The 21,895-nt window shown below is 37.4% G+C and overlaps 1 protein-coding gene across 7 annotated transcripts in view; it reads left to right on the top strand.

The window, feature by feature from the left end:
• ITCH (itchy E3 ubiquitin protein ligase) overlaps positions 1 to 21,895 on the top strand; it is a 134,918-nt gene that overhangs the window by 69,415 nt on the left and 43,608 nt on the right. For 4 of the 7 annotated variants that reach the window (XM_044263200.1, XM_044263201.1, XM_044263202.1 and 1 more), the window contains 5 exons: positions 1,526 to 1,580; positions 16,369 to 16,526; positions 17,966 to 18,155; positions 19,364 to 19,459; positions 21,526 to 21,700. In XM_044263200.1, coding sequence (XP_044119135.1) covers positions 1,526 to 1,580; positions 16,369 to 16,526; positions 17,966 to 18,155; positions 19,364 to 19,459; positions 21,526 to 21,700 — 674 coding nt within the window. The remainder of the gene's footprint in view (positions 1 to 1,525; positions 1,581 to 16,368; positions 16,527 to 17,965; positions 18,156 to 19,363; positions 19,460 to 21,525; positions 21,701 to 21,895) is intronic. The other 3 variants (XM_044263206.1, XM_044263204.1, XM_044263205.1) reach the window with 3 other exon arrangements.

Here is a 21,895-nt window from a genome sequence, read left to right as displayed (position 1 = left end):
TTATTTCCTTTTCTGATTTCATTTGTCTCATCAGCTATTTTAGGTGAATATAGTCTATATAAAATAAGGGTTTTTATTTTTCTTAAAGATTTTATTTATTTATTTGACGACACAGCAAGAGAGGGAACACAAGCAGGAGGCATGGGAGAGGGAGAAGCAGGCCTCCCGCTGAACAGGGGGCCTGACGCGGGGCTTGATCCCAGGATCCTGCATTCATGACCTGCGCGGAACGCAGACATCTAACAAATGAGCCATCTAGGACCCCCTAAAAATAATTCTTGTAAAACTGAAATGTGCCCTTTTTAGCTAAAATGCATTTCATTGTGCCACGTTTTTAAAACCATTTTTAACTGTTTCATTGAGGTGTATTTTGTATTTCATAAAATGTACTCATTGCAAGTCTACAATTTAATGCTTTTTAGTAATTTAATTGAGTGATCCAGCCATTACTGTAAATCAGGATTAGAACATTTTTATCCCCTGGCAAGATCCCTTTTATTTACACAAAATTCTGTTCTCATCTCTAAACCCAGGCAACCACTTATCTATCTTATCTTCAAAAATTTGTCTTTTCTGAAATTTCATTATCATACAACACTAGTAAAATACTGTTGACTTTATTTCCTTATGCTGTACCTTTTATGCCCCCACTTTTTTTAATGTAATATTTTCTGGACAAGATGATATACCTGCCAACATTGCTGAGGTGATATAATGTAGTGGTGATTCAGCATTTTTTAAATGAATTATTCATTAATTATGCCTTGGAGCAATAGCAGTTACGATTTTACTGTTTAAAACTACGACTGTATTAAGGGACTATTGTTCTTTGACTACAGTGAGGTAGACTGTTAAACTTGAATTCTTGTTTCTGCATTTTATAGTTTTTCCTTCTCTGCCTACTATTTTTGCTACAATCACTGTGCCTACTTTTTAATATTTTTCTAGTGCACAGGCCCTTACTGAATCCTCAGAATAATTACCATGAATAAAATCTGAAGAAAATGTGAAATTTGTGGCATTAATTTGCCACTTTGAGATTAATTGGTACCTTTCTTGTTCTTGTAGTTGTTTGCCAGGCACTTGGATTTGAAAGATGTTACTAGTTTTTTTTATTTTCAGAATCTGTTTTTTATCCATTATCGTGATGGTGATCAGAATTTTTTGTGAGGTTTTTGGAATATAAAAGATGGCTGAAGTATTAGATTTGAATTAGAATCAAACAAACAAACAAAAAATAAATACAAATCTTGAGAAAAAAAAGAATCAAGCAGACATACATTTCAAAAGGCATAAGTAGGACATGAGTAATAATACCTTGACTAATTGACATCTCTTACATGTAGTAAGCATTGGAACAACATTTTGGTAAAACATTTCTAATTTCAATCACATGAACATGTATCACATTTTCCTTAAAATTTAAGTTATAGTATATTCTACAATATTTAATGAAAGGCTTTGCATGTTTAGGAAGAAGGTGAAAAACATTTTTTGAATCTCATTTTCTGTGTAAATTTTATTGATGTTGAAGGTGCTTCACAGAGTGATGATGGCTCCAGACCCAAGGATGAAACAAGGTAAGAGTTCACTTTTTGCTTTACTATAGAATATTCGAAGAGATAAGGGAGAATGAATATTAATTGTAGTCAGAATTTTAGTTTGACTAAAACAGAAGTTTAGACTGCTACAAGAATAAACGAGGGTCAAAAAATTCAGGACTCAGGCACCTGGCTGGCTCAGTGGCTGGAGCATGCGTCTCTTGATCTCAGGGTTGTGAATTTGAGCCCCACCTTTGGTGTAGAGATTAGTTTAGGGGCAAAAAAATCTTTAAAAAAAATTCAGGGCTCAGGGTAAGAAAGAAAATATTTATGAATGTTTCAGGACTCTTAGCTCATCTGACTGCAGTTCTTCAGATTAGGACAAGGATACCTGAACTGCTAGTACTTCTTTCAGCATATAGAAAGTGAATATAAATATATATTGTCACTTTTCCAGCAGCAGGGAGTTCCAAATCCTGGGGCATCATTGGACTGTTAAATTTTTTTTCCTAGGAAAACTGGGATATAAGCTTTGGGTATATAAGAAGATCATCATGATCTGTGGTATCTTTTGGGCCTTTGTTAGAAGGAGCAGAGATTTGTTCACTATTACTCTAGATTGAGCACTTTTTTTTTTTTTTTTAAGATTTTATTTATTTGAGAGAGAGCATGAGGGGGCCGGTAGGGAAGGAGGGGCACAGGAAGAGGGACAAGCAGACTCCCTGCTGAGTATGGAGCCCAGGGAGCTTAATCCCAGGACCGCAAGAGCATGACCTGAGCCCAAGACAGGGACTTAACTGACTGAGCCAACCAGACTCCCCAGAAGTATTTTTTTAAGTTTGTTTGTTTATTAATATATAATGTATTATTTGTTTCAGTTTATGTATTTTTTTTAGTAATTTTTGTACCCAACGTGGACCTCAAACTCATGATTCCCAGTTCAAGAGTCAAATGCTCTTCTGACTGAGCCAGCCAGCTGCCCATAGATTCAGCAGTTTCATGCGCCTATCTGCCTTGAGGTCTAGGGTCTGAAAAATGTTGCCTTGGGTTGTGTTAACTGACTTAAATTTTTATTTATTTCAAAGATTTATTTCTTAGAGAGAGAGAGAATCTTAAGCACACTTCCTGCCAAGCACAGAGCCTGATGCAGGGCTCCATTCTAGGACCCTGAGATCATGAACAGAGCCAAAATCAAGAGTTGGCCCAGCCACTTAATGGACTAAGCCAACCAGGTGCACCCTGACTTAAATTTTAAGTGTTTAGTGGTTGTCCTAGAAGTTGGTAATGGGAGATGAACTTAGAAAAGGAAATGTTCCTAGTCTTAAAGCAGTAAGAGTAATGTATCTTAAAGAATTAGAAAATCCCATTTGATTCTTTGTTTTTCCCAAACTGAGTAAGCAGTAAATAGGAAGATGGTGAACCACGGAAGTCATGGTCAAAGGAGAAGAATAGAAAAGCAGTATCATAGAACATAAGGGAAAATATCTGGAGAGGTGTGTGTTATGGTGTCAAGTGCTGTTAAGAGAGGAGAGGTGGAGCAACTAGAACAAAATGTTGGTGGTTATTGAAGCTGAGTTGATAGGGAGTTTGTTATACCAGTCTGTCTACTTGTGTGATGTAGGGAAAATTTCATAATAAAAGTTAAAAGACAACTCAGCAAGATCTTTGGGAAAATGAAAGTATATGAAACTGTTGTCTTTCATCTAATAGAGATCTACCTTCAGAGTCGCTTCTGTAACAAAGACTCATCTCTCATACTAATCTCACAAGAGGTGAAAAATTAAGGACTAATAACATCTTGTTCAGGGATTAATAACTGCTTTTTTTTTTTTTCCCCTGAGAAAGAGAAGGGTGGGAGGAGCTGAGAGAGAGAGAGAGAGAATTTTAAGTGGCTTCCACGCCCAGTATGGAGCCCAACGATGCAGGACTCAGTCTCACAACTCTGAGATCATGACCTGAGCTGTCAGACGTTTAACCAGCTGAGCCACCCAGACACCCTGGATAATAACTGCTTTTATTGCTCAGTGTGATTAAAAAGCAATAGAAAAGGTTTTTAAAATTATATAAATATCTCTGTAGACTGGAAGACAACATAGGCCTCTTGTGCCTCTTTTTAATTAGATGTTTTTAGTTAGATGTTTAATAGAAGTTTTTTGAATTCCTGAAAATTTCTGCATAATAATGTATTAATATTTCAGTTTGCATTCATGAGTTGAGAACTTTTGCATAATAAATCCATATTTTTCCATTAGTGAGAATGTGATAGAATTTTTTATACTTTTTTGAAAGTCTAAGTCATTTTCTTTTTTTGCAAATGTCAAGTTTTGTTTTTTTTTTTTTTTTTAATTTTTAAGTAATCTCTGCACCCAGTATGGGGCTCAAATTTATAACTCTGAGATCAAGAGTTGTATGCTCTACCAAACTGAACCAGCCAAGTGCCTCCTACAAATCTCATTCTTAAAATACTTTATTTAAACTACGCTGGACAACTGTAAGTTTCTTGTAAAGGCATTCCTGGAGTCCTAGCTTCATGCCATTTATTTAATCAATGCTCTACATCTTCCCAAGTGAATCATTGTCATAAATAATCTGAGGAATAGTGTCTTCTAAATTTCTGAGATAGCTAGAGTGATCTCTCAGCCTGTCTTTTGTGTTAAGCATGAATTCCTTTGCATTAGCTTTTACTCCAGAGAGCATACCTCTGAGATGATGGGTTTGAAAAGCATTTTGTAAACTGTCAAATGTTTTTTTTTTTAAGATTTTATTTATTTGTTAGAGACACAGCGAGAGAGGGAACACAGCAGGGGAAGAAGGAGGGGGGAAGCAGGCTTCCCACTGAGCAGGGAGCCCGATGAGGGCTCGATCCTAGGACCCTGGGATCATGACCTGAGCCGAAGGCAGACACTTAACAACCGAGCCACCCAGGCACCCTTCTCAAATGTTTTTAAATGGTACTCTGCAGTAATCATGGCCATGACTAGCTTTTCCCCTTCATTTTTATTTGCAGACTTCCTAACTATAAGATTAAAAAGCAGGGCAATATGTATACCCAGTGGACAGGGGCTTTGTGCCCATCTCCTCCAGTCCGTTGCCCTAGTTATCATTTAGGAAGATGACTGAACAACTTTTGATTGGTTTACTTTTTTGTCCTAATTCAGGCATTATGTATACTGTGACTATAGTCTTGGTAGTCTTCTATTCTCTCTAACATGTCTGGATGTTTTGTGTTTCTGTGTTGTTTTTTGTCATTTTTATGAAGTTCAAGGTGATCGCTGCCTTGTACTCAAGATTTTGTTATTAGGAGTACCTTTCCAACTGTTATGACCTTATTGTATTGGCATCTTGGTTCTCCAGGGTACTTTATCCTGTCCATAAACATCCAAGCTTATGTGTAAGTTAGATATATATGTGTGATGAGATAAGGAGAGGTTTGTGGTAAGATTGTGGAGCAGAGGAACAAAGCCATAGTAAAGCGCATACTTTGTAGCCAATTCCTTTTAAAAGATAGTTGGTAGTGGTAAGTTAATACTGACAATTCTGTATAGTGAATAGGCTTCCATGTTGATTTTCAAAATCCATTTCAGGTTTTAGTTTCATACCCATTTATTAAAGGAACTAAATGGCTGTGTTTCTCAAACCTCAGACTACACTAGAATCACCTGGGAGACTTGTTCAACTACAGATTGTGTCTTAATCTCTAGTTCCCAATTTGCTGTGTCTAGTTTTGGGCCCAAGATTTGTGTTTCTCAGGTTTCTAGGTGATGGTGATGTTGTTAGACCAGGCCATATACTTTGATAATCACTATGGTTAGACATACAGCTATTTCTTAGATTACAGCTAACTAGTATGGGAAAATTTTTTCCGTTACGTAATGAGGTCTGTTTCTTGAAAATCCTGCCTTGCAGAATTGTCATTCTACCTTAATCTCATACTCTTTTACTTCAGAACCAGTTTAAATCTTGTTTCTTTTGTTGAACTTTTAAAATTTTTGTTTATTATTAGAAAATAATGCTTGATGGTTTTAAAAAATGTTTATCCATGTAAAATGTTTAAAAGCTTCATGGAAGAAATGGCATTTGGCCCAAGACCATAAAGCATAAATATAATTTGGCTTTGCATGCTTTGGGGAATAGGAGAGGGGAAGGACTTCTAGGTGGAAGGAAGAAAAACAGTAATGGAGATGGGGAACAATACAGGGTCTTCAGTTATAGCATAAATAGCTCAAAATAGAGTAATTGAAAGGGAAAAATAGGAGGTGGTGAATTTGAGAGTGGAATCAACCAGTTAATGTTTATTGCCTCTTATATGTCAGGTAGTATGTTGAGCATGTTTCCCCTCATTTCAGTGAATCTTGAACATTTTTATGAAGTAGGTAGGTGTATATCATTTTTATGGGTGATGAGAAAACTGAGGGTTAGAAAGGGAAAGGAACTTGCTTGAGTTAATAAGGCTCAACATAGCATAGTTGAACCTGGGATTACCTGACCTTCAGAGCTTGAACTCGTAGTGTCATGCTTTACTGTGACCTAAAGTGGGATTTGTTTTTTTTTTTAATCTCATAAGTGCTTGACCCTCAATAAATGTCAGTTATTTTTAATGTTACATAGGTTGGGGCCAGATAGAGGTTTTGGTTTGTAAATACAGACATAATTCATTTTATTGTGCTTTGCAAATAATGTGTTTTTCACAAATTGCAGGTTTGTGGCAACCCTGCATTGAACAAATCTGTCAGCACCATTATTTTTAACAGCATTCACTCACTTGTGTCTCTGTCACATTTTGGCAATTCTTACACTATTTCAAACTTTTTCATTGTTATATTTGTAGTGGTGATCTGTGATCAGTGATCTTTGATGTTACTGTTGTAATTGTTTTGGAGTACGACAAACTGTGCTCATATAAGATGGTGAACTTAACTGATAAATGTGTGTGTTCTGACTGCCCCACCGATAGACTGTTCCGTCTCTCTCCCTCTTCTTGGGCCTCCTTATTCCCTGAGTTGCAACTGTTAGGCTAATTAATAATCCTACAGTGGCTTCTAAGTACTCAAGTGAAAAAGAAGAATTGCTTGTCTCTCACTTTAAATCAAAAACTAGAAATAATTAAGCTTAGTGAGGAAGGCATTTTAGGCCAAAAGCTGGGCAGGGCTCTTGCACCAAATAGTTAACCAAGTTGTGAGTGCAAAGGAGAATTTCTTGAAGGAAATTGAAAGTGCTATTTCAGTGAACATACAAATGATATGAGAGCAGAGCAGCCGTATTGTTGATATGGAGTATTAGTAGTAGATTATTAGTAGTCTGGATAGAAGATCAAACCAGCTACAACTATCCCTTAAGCTAAAGCTTAATCCAGAGCAAGGCCCTAACTCTCTTCAGTTCTGTGAAGGCTGAGAGAGGTAAGGAAGCTGCAGAAGAAAAGTTTGAAGTGAGTGGTGTTTGGTTCATGAGGTTTAAGGAAAGGAGCCATATCCATGATCATAGAAGTACAAGCTGAAGCAGCAAGTGCTGATGTAGAAGCCAAAGCAAGTATCCAGAAAATCTGGCTAATTCATGAAGGTGGCTACACTAAACAACAGATTTTCAACATAGATGAAATTGCCTTATACTGGAAGAAGATGCCATCTAAGACTTTCATAGCTGGAGAGAAGTTAGTTCCTGGCTTAGAAGGGCAGGCTGACTCTCTTGTTAGGGGCTAATACAGTTGGTGACTGAAGTTGAAACCAGTGCTCATTAGCCATTCCAAAAATCCTAGGGCCCTTAAGAATTTAAATTTACTCTGCCTGTGCTGTATAAACAGAATAAAAAAACCTGGATGACACTGCATCTGTTTACAAGGTTTATTTAATATTTAAAGCCCACTGTTGAAGCCTACTGCTCAGTAAAAAGATGCCTTTCAAATGTTACTGCTCATTGGCAGTGCACCTGGTCACCCAAGAGCCCTAATGGAGATGTACAATGAGATTAATGTTTTTATGCCTGCTAACACAGCATGTGTTCTGCAGCCCATGGAGCTAGGAGTAGTTTTGACCTCAGGTTTTATTATTTAAGAAATACTTTTTTTTTTTTTAAAGATTTTACTTATTTATTTGAGAGAGAGCACAAGCAGGAGGGAATGGCAGGCAGAGGGAGAAGCAGGCTCCCTACTGAGCAGGGAGCCCAATGTGGGACTCCATCCCAGGATCCTGGGATCATGACCTGAGTCGAAGGCAGACACTTTAACTAACTGAGTCACTCAGGCGTCCCATACATACATACATACATACATTTATTTTTATATATATTTTAAAGATTTATTTATTTCAGAGAAAGGGAAAGAGAGCTCACAGATGAGCAGGGGGTATGGGGCTGGGAGAGAACCTCAAGCAGACTCCATGCTGAGCGTGGAGCCCAGTTGGGAGTCTCTGTCCTATGAATGTGAGATCACAGCCTGAACTGAAACCAAGAGTCAGATGCTTAACTTACTGTGCAACCCAGGCACCACAGGAAATATATTTCTTAATGTATTTCTTAATGACTGCTATAGATAGTGATTTCTCTGATGGATTGGACAAGATAAATTGATAACCTTCTGGAAAGGAGTAAACATTCAAATGCCACTAAGAATATTTGTGATTCATGGGAGGTCATAATGTAAACATTAATAGGAGTTTGAAAAAAATTGATTATAATCCTCATGGATGACTTGGAGGGTTTAAGACTTCAGTGGAGGAAGTAATTGCAAATGTGGTAGAAATAGCAAGAGAGCTAGAATTAGAATCAGAGCCTAAAGATGTGACTAAATTGCTGCAATCTCATGATAAAACTTAAATAGATGAGAAGTTTTTCTTATGGATGAGTTAAAGAAAGGGGGTTTCTTGAGATCAAATCTACTCCTGGTAAAGATGCTGTGCAGATTGTTGAAATGACAACAAAGGATGTAGAATATTACACAAACTTAGTTACAAAACAGCAGGACTTTTTTAGAGGATTGATTCCGATTTTGAAAGAAGTTCTATTTTGGTAAACACAGTATCAAACGGCATTACTACAGAGAAATCATTTGTGAAGGGAAGATTCAGTTGTTCTAGCAAACTTTATTGTTGTAAGAAATTGCCACAACCACATAGGGGAAAAGAGGAAAAAATGAAACAAGACAAAACAAGAGAGGGAGACAAACCGTAAGAGACTCTTAATCTCAGGAAGCAGACTAAGGGTTGCTGGAATGGAGGGCAGTGGGAAGGATGGGGTGACTGGGTGATAGACAGCGGGGAGGGTATGTGTTGTGGGGAGTTGTGTATTTTGTAAGACTTATGGATCACAGGCCTGTACCTCTGAAACAAATAATACATTATATGTTAATAATTTTTTTAAAAAGAAAAAGAAAAAAGAAAGAAATCGCCACAGCCACCCCAACCCTCAGCAACCACCACACTTCTCAGTCAGCAGCTATCAGCATTAAGACAAGACCCTCCACCAGCAGAAAGATTAAGACTTGAATCACTTTCAGGGTGGATGGTGGTTAGCATTTTTTAGCAACAAAGTATTTTTACATTAAGATTAGTACATTGTTGGGGCGCCTGGGTGGCTCAGTGGGTTAAGCCTCTGCCTTCGGCTCAGGTCATGATCCCAGGGTCCTGGGATCGAGCCCCACATCGGGCTCTCTGCTCAGTGGGGAGCCTGCTTCTCTCTCTCTGCCTGCTTGTGATCTCTGTCTGTCAAATAAATAAATAAATAATCTTAAAAAAAAAAAGATAAGTACATTGTTCTTTTTAGACATAATACTGTCGCACACTTAATAGACTATAGCATAGTGTAAGCATATATGCACTGAGAAATTTTTAAAAATTGACTTTAATACTTTCCTTATTATAGTGGTCTGGAACCAGTATTGTTGAGGTATGCTGGTATAGGCTCATGGAATCTTTCTGTGGAGAGGAATGTCTCTAAAAATATTTAAGTGAGGCATTGGTGTGATCAGAACTCTGTTGGAAAAATTATTTTATTTGATAATCGTGTATAGTTGATTATATGGTGGTGAATGAAGTTAGGAAGACCTAGGCAGGAAATTGTTACAGTAATCTAATAAGAGAGAAGGAGGATTAGAACTGGGACACTGGTAGTGGAAGAGTAGAGAGAGAATGTGGAAGTGAAATCAGTGAGACTTTAGCATCAGGAGGCATAGGAGAGAAGAAAAGTCAAGTTTCCCAGGAAGATAGCTGTACCACTCATGGAACTGGAACATGAGAGGAATGATAGTATTAGAATTGGAGAGTTATTCTAGATCTCCTGCATTTAGTTGATAATTTGGTACCAGAGGATAAGAATGACAAGGATGATAAGAAGACAAGGATGACCATTTCTGATTTGGGAATCATTTCCGAGATGATACTTGAAATCATGAAATTTGAGACTCTAGGGAAAAGACATGGAAGAGGAAAGAACAAGAACAATGGGAACTATATTTAGTGAATGGAAGGAAGAAAACAAACTGAAGAAGAGATGGTTAGAAGTGGGAGTAAAAGATTAGAAAACACTGTCACAGAAGTTAAGAGAAATGTTTTTATTTATTTATTTATTTATTTTTAAAGATTTTATTCAGTTGAGAGACAGTGCAGGAGAACACAAACAAGAGGAGCAGCAGAGAGGGAGGGAAAAGCAGGCCTCTCACGGAGCAGGGCTCAGGGCTTGATCCCAGGATCCTGAAATCATGACCTGAGCTGAAGGCAGACGCTTAACTGACTAAGTCAGCTAGGCGCCCCAATTTATCATTTTTCATACTGTTAAATATCTGTCATTTGCCTTTAAGTCATTATTTTATTTTATTGTAACATTTTATTTATTTATTTGACGGAGAGAGATCACAAGTAGGCAGAGAGGCAGCCAGAGAGAGGGAGAAGCAGGCTCCCCACTGAGCAGAGAGCCTGATGTGGGGCTAGATCTGAGATCATGACCCAAGATGAAAGCAGAGGCTTAACCCAGAGTTTTTGATTTCTGTATATTTAAATTTATTCAGGAATAAGTTCACTGTTCACATTTTCTTCTAAAGGTCTCATAGTTTCATTTTTTTTGAAATCAGTTTTTAAATCATCCTGGAATCTCCTCTGTTCTTGGAACAAGCTGAACCTCTAACCTGACTTCTCTTTTTCCACACAGCCAGTTTTCCTTGGCTCAGTCCAGGACCTCATTCTCTTCTACAGTATTTGTCAGCATTAAAAACCCCATATTTTAAAAACACTTCTCTTGGGGTACCTGGGTAGCTCAGCAGAGAGTCTGCTTCTCCCTCTCCCTCTACTCCTCACCCCAGCTTGCTCTCTCTCTCACACTCTACATTTTCTCTCTTGCTCTACACTATCTCTCTCTCAAATAAATAAAATCTTAAATCCTCAGATTGTAAAAAGATCTTACAAATAATAAGGAAAACCATTCTCTTACGAGAATTATATGACAGATTTACAGGAGATGTATACAGTTCATGGAAGAAGAAACTCAAATGGCTTCTAAATGAAATATTGTTGAACATTAACTTTTTTTATTTACAAGATTAGCAAAGACTTAAAAATATTTACATACTTGAGGTGAAATGGGCATTTTCATAACTAACCAATAGGAAAATACGTTTGAATATATTTTTTAAAAAATTTAGCAGTTAGTATTTCAGTCTTCAAAATACTTGCATACTTTAGCCCAGGTATTCTATTCTGACGGTCTGTCTGTGGGAAATAGAACCACCCTCCCCCCCCCACTACCACCACCAAAAGAAAAGAAAAAATGTTGGAATGATCACATGTCTATATGTTATCCTATAGTCATTAGATATTATAAATGTTTTTGAATAATTTGGGGGAAGTGCCACATATATAATAAATAACAAAACAAACACAAATTTGCTCAAGGTAAGAAACATTTAATGACCACAGACACAGCCAATGAATAGGACTGGCAAGAAATGGGCATCCATGTCTTAATGGGATTGATCTCCAGAATGTATGATGGAAGGTGATTTTATAATTAGAAGCCATTTTTCACTTTGAAAGAGTGGAAGTCTTTGGAAAATTAAAATTACTAAATATGTTAATTACATAAATACAAGAAATTATAATGAAGGAAAAGAGAATGAAAGAACAAACAGCTTTGGTGTGGCACTTGGCTGGCTTAGTTTGTAGAGCATTTGACTCTTGATCTTGAGGTTATGAGTTCGAGTCCTACATTGGGTATAGAGAGTCAATCAATCAATCTTTAAAAAAAGAAAAAAAAAAAAAGGACCAGCTGTGAAGAGCAGTAGGATTGAGGAAATGTTTAGGTTGAGGAGTTTGATTATATTTGTGAAGTAAGAGGAAAGAGCTGGAAGAAGGAAGATGATGGAAGATATAAGGAGTGAAATGATGGTGGAAAGTCCTAGAGGATATAGGCTGAAATCAAGGACACAAATTAACCTTGAAGAAGTGAAGAGATTTCTTTTTCCCCCCAAAAAGGGAAACAAAGAAATGAAGGTGATTAATGGCACAGAGAATTTTTTATGATTGATTTATTATTATTTTTTAACAGAAGTTTATTCTTAAATATATAGCAGGATCTAAGATAAGACTTACTTTAACTATAGTTGACAATAGATGCTACAACAGACAGGGAATCCAGATGTTTAAACAGGAGTGGAATTAAGGAACACCATTTGTCTCAGAGAGCTTACTTTTCGTCAAATTTCCTAATTCCGTCTACGGCCAGGGGCCCTTCTCTGCAGCCTTTGCTTTTTAGCTCCTTGAGTTTTTTCTGCCCCTCCTCTGTTTCTGCTTAAGTGCCTTATGTTCCTTGTACATTTCCTTGGCCTGCTTCTTGGGCTACTTCAGAAGCTTCTGCCATCCTTGTGGCCGTACATTGCACCTGCTGCCCCTTCAGAACAGAGACGTTTAGACAGTTGAAGGATAGTGGATAATCATCATGTTAGAGAAGAGGCAGCATCGGAGCCATCTACAGATTGGGAAAGTGGTCAAGAGTAGATTAGATCGGTAGGAAATGATGGATATTCAAGCAGTTTGGGTAGTCCAGTTGAAGTTGCTAAATAAGGTCAACTGTAGCTTTTGTTGCCTCAGTCCCTAAAATGAGCATGCTTTAAGAAACTGATGTCTGCCAGGATAAGAAGATGGAGACTCAAGAAACACAATTTTAATTTCTTTTTGTTTTTTTTGGTGTAGGTCTCTCTAATTTTACAGCACCTAGTAAAAGTCCTTTGCCTTACCAGATTACTATCGAATTCTTTTATTACTGTTAATTTTAACATCAGTACACCAATCCCATTGAATCCATGGTGTTCAGTTGTCGTAGTCCTCCATAATTTATAATTGTTTAGCTCCCAGGAGATTTGAGGTGTGATTTCTTCCTTTCTAACAGGGAAAAAAGTGCTTACTTTGGCAGCATTTAACTAAGCAGGGGCAGGGAGAAAAGACTACCTTGTTAGACATTGGAAATGAAAATCTCTGGACTTTTTCTTACTGGGTACAGTGAAAAATTTACAGGGACCTTTTATAGAACAGACTGCCCCTTTAATTTGGTACTTTTTAAAAAACTAGTTTATTTACTCTGCTAAATTACACCTGATTTTGCCACCAGAACATTATCTGTCATTACTTCTTGGCCCCAGAGAACAGTAGTAGAAAAAGTAAAAAGTAAATGAAGGATTAGTTGTAGTGGAAGGATTGCTTGGGGCTAGGGGATAATGGGTAATAATGAAGGAATTAAAGGACCTAGGGGAAGTAGTAGCCTATGGTGAGCCCAGGTGGGACTTGAAGGGAGCTGATGAACTATGAATTTAAGAGGGGGTTAAAAGTCATAATGAGAGGGGCGCCTGGGTGGCTCAGTGGGTTAAGCCGCTGCCTTCGGCTCAGGTCATGATCTCAGGGTCCTGGGATTGAGTCCCGCATCGGGCTCTCTGCTCAGCGGGCAGCCTGCTTCCTCCTCTCTCTCTCTGCCTGCCTCTCTGCCTACTTGTGATCTCTCTCTGTCGAGTAAATAAATAAAACCTTTAAAAAGAAAAAAGTCATAATGAGAGTGAATCAAAGATAAAGTAGGAGGCAGGTAGGAGTAGAAGGCTGTAGGTAGAGAGAGTTGAAAATTGAAAGACCTAGGAAGCAGGAGCAATTCTAAGGAAATTGAAGGAGTTGTCGTATTTCCAGGTTGTCAGATAACTCTGTTGAGAAACTGAGGCCAAGTTTTTAGAAGGGTAAACAGCATGGATGTTGAAATTTCCCAAGCTTTTTTATTTTTTTTTAAAGATTTTATTTATTTATTTGACAGAGAGAGATGACAAGTAAGCAAAGCAGCAGGCGGGGGTGGGGAGGGGCGCAGGCTCCCCACTGAGCAGAGAACCCCATTTGTGGCTCAGTCCCAGGACCCTGAGATCATGACCTGAGCAGAAGGCAGAGGTTTAACCCACTGAGCCACCCAGGTGCCCCAAAATTTCCCAAGTTTTTAATCCTCAACAAGAGAACCAGTTTGCTGCACCTTTGTAATAACAGATTTACCTCATGCCCTGAATGTTCCTACTTACTTACATATTCCTAAAACTTGACTAGCACTGATGTACAAAGAGATTAAGTAACTGAGTTGCCTGGGTGGCTTAGTCTGTTAAACTCTGACTCTTGATTTTGGCTCAGGTCATGATCTCAGGGTTGTGGGATAGAGCCCAGTGATGGGCTCCTTGCTGGGCATGGAGCCTGCTTAAGATTCTTCCCCCTCTCTCTCTACCCCACCCCCACTCTCCCTCTCCTAAAAAGAGAAGTAACTTTTCTTTGGTCATGTAACTACAGAATTAGAGAGGCACCTGGTTGGCTCAGTTGGTTGAGCATCTGCCTTCGGCTCAGGTCATGATCTCCAGGTCCTGGGATTGAGCCATATCTTAGGCTCCCAGCTCGGTGGGGAGTCTGCTTCTCCTTCTCCCTCTGCCTCTCCCCCTACTTGTGCTCTCTCTGTCTCTGTATCTCTCTGAAATGAATAAAACAAACAAAAAATCTTAACAGCAGAGTCAGAGCTAGAAACCTCAGTTTCATAGTTTTGGTTCATTCTATCATTTGTTGTCTTATCTTTTAAAATATATTGGTTCTTAAAAACATTAAGAACTAATTAGTAATCTCTTGAAATAGTATGGGAGGCAATACTTAGAGTCTTAAAGAGGTATACTACTCAAAATGGGTTTGGAACTTGGCACCTAGGGGAGGTGTAGCAGTGTCAGAGCTGACTCTTCTTGCCTTCAGTTCATATTTTGGGGTGGCTTGGCCTTCCTGTAGGCAGTCAGCACTACCCAGGTGCTGATTGCCAATTACTGAACTGTTCTTCTATTTAAAGTAAGCATTTGAGGCACCCCCAAAACAGTCTTGTTGTATCCTACTATTCACCCAGATCACCAGAGGATCTTATTAAAATCCAGTTCTGATTTAGTGGGTGCTGGGAGTGGAGTGCAAGATTGTACATTTCTCTCCTTTTTTTCTTTTTTAAGATTTTATCTGTTATAGAGCATGCATCCAAGTGAGGGGAAGGGCAGAGGGAGAAGGGAGGGAAAGGCTGACTTGGAGCCTGATGCAGGGCTCAGTTCCTATCCCACAACCCCAACATCATAAACTATGCCAAAACCAAGCAAATGAGCCCACGCAGGTGCCCCAAGATTGTGCATTTCTAATAAGCTCTTACGTGTTACCCTTGCTTCTGTTCCAAAGACTACTTTGAGTAGAAAGGCCCTAAAGAACTTTAAGGCAACATAGTTTAAAAATGATTTAATTTTTTGTGCTGCCTCTCAATTTTAATTTCTTGAATTAAGTAGATTTTACTTTGTTCAGTCTTATTTTGAAGGTCCAGTAGAGTATTGAATTAACACTGTGTAGTAGTTTGCTGCTTACCAAGTTGTAGATAGCAGTCTTAACTGAGGCATCCTCAAACTGGCTACATTCACTCTTTGCTTTCTAATTCATGGCAAGATCCCCCTGGGAAAAGGAACCAACTATATTTAGCTGGCCATAGTAGTGACTTTCAATTTGACATGTTTTCCCCTTTCTTCTCTTTCCCTCAATTAATGCATTGGTTTGAAGAAATGATAACCTCCTTTAAAAAAAAAAAAAAAAAAAGGTCTGTGGGTACCTCTGCTCTAGAGCACTAATTTTCCTTTTTTTTTTTTTTAAGATTTTATTTATTTATTTGACAGAGAGAGAGAGGGAGATCACAAGTAGGCAGTAGGCAGAGAGGCAGGCTGAGAAAGAGGAGGAACCAGGCTCCCCACTGAGCAGAGAGCCTGATGCAGGGCTCGATCCCAGAACCCTGAGATCATGACCTGACCCGAAGGCAGAGGCTTAACACACTGAGGCCACCCAGGTGCCCCAGAACAATAATTTTCAACATTTTATATATCAGTTGCTGGGATGGAGAGAAAGCATCTTGTCTTTGGGATAAAAGTATTTCTTCTGTCAAAGAACAGTCAGCCCTATCCCCAAACTGAATATTGTTAAGAGCCAGTGGAAACCAGGAAAAGGATGGTGATACTAGCTGTGGTCATAATAAAATAAGGCCCTTCCTAAGACATTTGGATTTTGAGAATTTGGTTCTGTTCTTGCTTATACAAGGCCTCCAAAGATTTTCTTGAAATCGGAATCACCTTACCTAATAGTTTTGAAGGCTCACAAGTGTTTCTGTGTGCTTTGGCAGTCCCTCACTCTGTATCTGGGTGGGCTCTGAGGGTTGTATATAAGACTCTGCCCAAGGGCTATTTATGTATTTGATAAAGCTGGCCAGAAATTTTAAGTTCTGGTCTTATTTTTGTTAAATTCAAAGAGCATTCGTTTTCCCTTCCCTTTCGCCTCTTCTTACTCAGAACAAACACAAATGGATCAGATGAGCCTGAGGATGCAGGGGCTGGTGAAAATAGGAAGGTCAATGGGAATAATTCTCCATCACTCTCAAATGGTGGTTTTAAACCTTCTAGGCCTCCAAGACCTTCACGACCACCTCCACCTACCCCACGTAGACCAGGTGCGTATTCCAGCACTAGGGATGTAGCTGTCAATACTGTGATTGTAAATAATGTTCTGTTTGGGAATTGACCTCAGGTAAGTGTCAAGAGACCCTCTTACGTCAGTTTTCTAGCTGTATTTTTACATTTAAGTTTTGGCCAAGAATGATCTTTCTGTAGGTAGACTAATATGTGCCTTTTCCCTAAGTTTTTCCTCCAGGGTGAAGTTCTTGAGGGAAATGCTTTATTGAGAATGAAAAAGAAAAATGAGAACCATATTTGCATTATTAAAAGTATAGGCAGTATAGAAAAGATAGCAACTTTTTGGCAGGGTTTGTAATAGTGTGGACATAAGCATATCATATTGTCAAGGATCTGCTTGCTTATTTTCATTGTATCTTTTAAAAGACGGAAATGGCAAGTAACCGAATAATGCTAAATGATACTCACATTTTGAAGCAAAAATTATACAACAAATGAGCATATTTCATGTAGTAAAAATATAAACATCTATAGGTAGAATACCCATTTTTCCCAATTACTCAGAATAGAATCTTTAATATTTCCTTCTGTGTGTAGACAGACAATATAAAATAATTAAACCAAACATTATTAGAAAAGTAAACTAGTTATCTACAAATCATTTTAGTAAAAAACTTTGTTTTTTATTATACATCTTCCTCCCTTTTTGGTAGAAAAATGTGTTAATAATATATTCTTAGCCTTTATGATCATATACTACTTGGTCAAAATATTGGTGACTTCCCTGAGGAATTGTTATGTCAAGTTTCTCTTGAAGACGTAATACGTACTTTATAACAATTTGTAAGAATGCAGTAGCTGAACAGATCTTCTTTATTTTAACTAACATCAAAAAATTGGTCTTTGATCTGCAGGGTTTCATAGAAAAGACAGTTTTAAAAAATATGAAAAATTAGAAAATGAACTTAAAGTACCAAAGGGTATTAGTGCTTTCCTTTTTATTTTTTTAAGTAGCTTTTATTTCTTGTGGTATCATGAAATCAGAATTTGTATGTGGTTCATAATTAATAAAGAGCCATTGGATAGATAGAACCTAAAAAGTTATTTAAAAAGTTTATTTAAGTAATTTTCACCTGCATATCCATATCTTAAATTTTCTATTTGTCATCTATCTACCTTTTTATTTTTATTTTTATTTTTATTTTTTTTAAAAGATTTATTTACTTGATAGACAGAGATCACAAGTAGGCAGAGAGGCAGGCAGAGAGAGGGGAAGCGAGCTCCCTGCCTAGCAGAGAGCCTGATGGCAGGGCTCGATCCCAGGGCTGTGAGACCATGACCTGAGCTGAAGGCAGAGGCTTTAACCCACTGAGCCACCCAGGCGCCCCCTACCTTTTTATTTTTTAAAGTTAAAATTCTATCCTGAATTTGGAATTCTGAAAATCAAAGATTGTTGTTTTCCACAAATCTTTTATAGCATCTGTCAATGGTTCCCCATCTGCCACTTCTGAAAGTGATGGATCCAGTACAGGCTCTCTGCCACCAACAAATATAAATTCAAATACATCTGAAGGAGCAACATCTGGATTAATAATTCCTCTGACTATATCTGGAGGCTCAGGCCCTCGGCCATTAAATCCTGTACCTCAGGCTCCCCTACCACCTGGGTAAGTAACTGTTTTTGGTTACTATTTGTTTGTTTTAGGCTTCTGCGTGTTCTTACTAATAAGGACAATAATACTGAACTCCGTTCTTTAAAAAAAACATCCTAAAGCAGTGGTGATTGATTTTGGGTATGCTGTGTCTAGAGTCAAACTGAACCAAAAAAAACTCACCACATTAGAAATCACACCCTCTCATTTCCGGGGCAAAGGTTTCTGTTGTTTGTTTTGTGTTTTTTAAATTGAAGGACTCTGGACCATAGAAAGTTAACCAATGCAATGTAATAAAATAGATACCTAATTCGGATTACTTTCTCTTTGAAGGAGAAAAAAAACCCACTTTTTAAAATAAAATTTTTCCATCATAGAATCATTATAGCAAAGTAATAATAATTTAAGAAACAAAATTGGTACTCATGACCCCATTTTAATCTCTACTAATTATTTTAAAAATTAATACTCTAATAGTTTATGTACATATATACATTGTGGCATTCAGTTAATCCAGAGCTTGGAATCTAATTAAAATTAATTGCTTGATAAATTAAGAAACCCTCATGGTGAAACTTTTGGTTGCTAAACAGATATTATTTGTGGGTAGTTGGGCCATTTTCCTTTTGCGAAACCTACATGGGAAACCAAAATAGAAAATTATTTGTGCAAGGGATTAGCAAACAGAAACTTGTGCTCTCCAAAGTGATTGGTACTTCTAAATTGTGATGGTTCATTTCTGTCTTCTTCTCTTTGGGCATTAACCCATCAAGGAGACTAGAATACCCAGACTGATTTTGTCTGTTAGACTGTGCAGAGATACATCTGACAAAATCTTAGTCTGATTTCAGTTCTTCTAGAGCACACATAGTTTTTTGCCTTTCAGTTAGCTTAGTCTTTCTTAAGATTTCAAAACATTAATTACAGCATTTTTTTTCCCCACCAATTCTTGCATATGCCATGATCAGATTGAGCTAGACTTTGTCTCCTGAGTGCATGTACCTCAATCTCTTCAGAAATATAAGGCACCTCTTGAGCAGATACCGCTGCAGAAGTCTTATCCACTCTGTCATCCTCAGGATAACGTTTTTTTACTTTATTCCTAACTTCTTTTGATACCTTCTTTAGAAATTAACATGCTTTTTTGCCTTAATTCTGTAATATGGTCATAGAAGATAGCAAAGATAAGTGCTTTATCATTTTTTAAAATTTTTCTGTTTAAGTTGGGAGCAGAGAGTGGACCAGCATGGGCGAGTTTACTATGTAGATCATATTGAAAAAAGAACAACATGGGATAGACCAGAACCTCTACCTCCTGGGTAAGTATCTGAATTAAAGAAGAAGAAAAGTTATTTATTCAGAACTATAGATTATATCTGTACAGAATCTTCCCTATATTCCTACCTTTCCTCTTCCTTTCAGTCTTTTCCGAAGCTTCCACAAAGCATCCACTTTGTGTTGTGGTAGGTGCAAACTAGAAAGGAGAGAGAATTGATTGAAAATGATGAATGATTTATTTTTATTCATTTCTGACCTAAAGATTCCATAGGTCTTTCTATTTCCGTGTTTTCCTTTCTGTATTTTACCTGGCTCAAACCATAGGGTTTTAGAATTAGTTTCTTCAAGAGTAATTATTTTAGGGGCGCCTGGGTGGCTCAGTGGGTTAAGCCGCTGCCTTAGGCTCAGGTCATGATCTCAGGGTCCTGGGATCGAGTCCCGCGTCGGGCTCTCTGCTCGGCGGGGAGCCTGCTTCCCTCTCTCTCTCTCTGCCTGCCTCTCTGCCTACTTGTGATCTCTGTCTGTCAAATAAATAAATAAAATCTTTTTAAAAAAAAAAAGAGTAATTATTTTAATTTAATGGATTAATTTTAGTTAGTTTTAGATTTAGATTAATTCTAATTAATTTTAATAAATTAATTTAACTCATTAATTTTAATGTAACTGAATAAGAATTGTTATAGCCCCATCATATATATGAGATAAAGTCCCTATTATATAAGAAACTTAAATATATAATATTGAAGTCATTGCAGAATAGTTGGGGAATTAAAGTCTGTATTAATGCATGATGTTAAGCATTTAACATTTACATTATAGAACATGGAAGAAAATATTTTTATTCAAGGGAAGTCAGTAGCAAACATGGGGAAATATTTACTCTTGCTGTTATCTCAAATATACACTTAAAAGGTACTGTTTTACTTACTAATTAGCAGATAGTATCCAGTGTTGGTGAGTTTGTAGAGGAACTTTATTACATAATATTGCTAGTGGTGGTATAAATTTGTTGCAATTCTTACAGAAAGTATATATAACTATAGTAATGCACATACTCTTAGTAATCCTGTCTAGGAAATTTATCCTAAAGAAGTAATGCAAAGGGAGAAAAAAATTGATGTATTAAAGGTATTTATTATTTTACTATTTATAATAGAGAATATTGGAAATAACCACAAACAACAAAGTAGAAATCAATAAGTTATTGTTTTAATGTTTACTTAATATTATGAACCCATTTGAGGGGCACCTGGGTGTCTCAGTTAAGCAGCCAGCTTTTGATTTAGGCTCAGGTCATGATCTCAGGGTTGTAAGATCAAGCCCCATGTCAGGCTCCCTGCTCAGTGGGGAGTCTGCTTGAGATTGTCTCTCTCCCTCTTCCCCCACCCCCTGCGTACTTTCCCTCTCTCTAAAATAAATTTTTTTAAAAAATACCATGCACCCATGATCAGTTGTTGTAATTTTATGGGAAAAGTGCTTTTTGATATCTGTGAAAAGCTGTAGGTACAATTCTGTCCCTTCCTATTAAGATTTCAACAGTCAAAAGAACATTGGAAAGAAAATGGGAGGACTTTTTTCTTAATTACTATTTGAGACTTAATCACTAAATAAGCATTGTATTTTTAAAACTTGATACATCTTAACTTTTTTTTTTTTTAAATTTCATCTTATACTTAGGCTTTTATATATTTTTTTTAAAGATTTTTTTTTATTTATTCATTTTGACAGAGAGAAATCACAAGTAGACAGAGACGCAGGCAGAGAGAGAGAGGGAAGCAGGCTCCCTGCTGAGCAGAGAGCCCGATGCGGGACTCGATCCCAGGACCCTGAGATCATGACCTGAGCCGAAGGCAGCGGCTTAACCCACTGAGCCACCCAGGCGCCCTATACATCTTAACTTTTAAGAAAAGAAATTTTTAAAAGCATTTCTTTTGTGTTCACTTAATGACCATTTAAAAACATATAAAATAGAAAGAGTTCAGGTAAATCAAAAATAATTTAAGGTAAAATCTTACCAAACCTGCACCAGGGCCAAGATAAAGTCCTGTTCAATTCATATCTGTATCACAAGTAATTATTGAATTAGGTTGTTTTTGTCCTGATTTAGCTGGGAACGTCGGGTTGATAACATGGGACGAATTTACTATGTTGACCATTTCACAAGAACAACAACGTGGCAGAGGCCAACATTGGAATCCGTCCGGAACTATGAACAGTGGCAGCTCCAACGTAGTCAGCTGCAAGGAGCAATGCAGCAGTTTAACCAGAGATTTATTTATGGGGTAAGCAGCCTGTTATACTATAAACTTAATAAATATTTGTTTTTAACCTTTTTTTTTTTTGCATATGAAATGTTAAGTACTAAAAGACAAGAGGGCACCCAGTTGTTGCTGTTGATATATACTATATTTATATCTTGTCTTGAGTATTCTGTGCATGTGATCTATTCTTACCTCTTCGAAAACTTCTAAAGTTCA

The sequence above is a fragment of the Neovison vison genome, chromosome 8 (genome assembly GCF_020171115.1).
Source record: "Neovison vison isolate M4711 chromosome 8, ASM_NN_V1, whole genome shotgun sequence".
In the NCBI taxonomy this organism is placed as follows: domain Eukaryota; kingdom Metazoa; phylum Chordata; class Mammalia; order Carnivora; family Mustelidae; genus Neogale; species Neogale vison.
The sequence above is the reverse complement of the archived record's forward strand: the minus strand, read 5'-3'. Positions and strand labels throughout refer to the sequence as shown.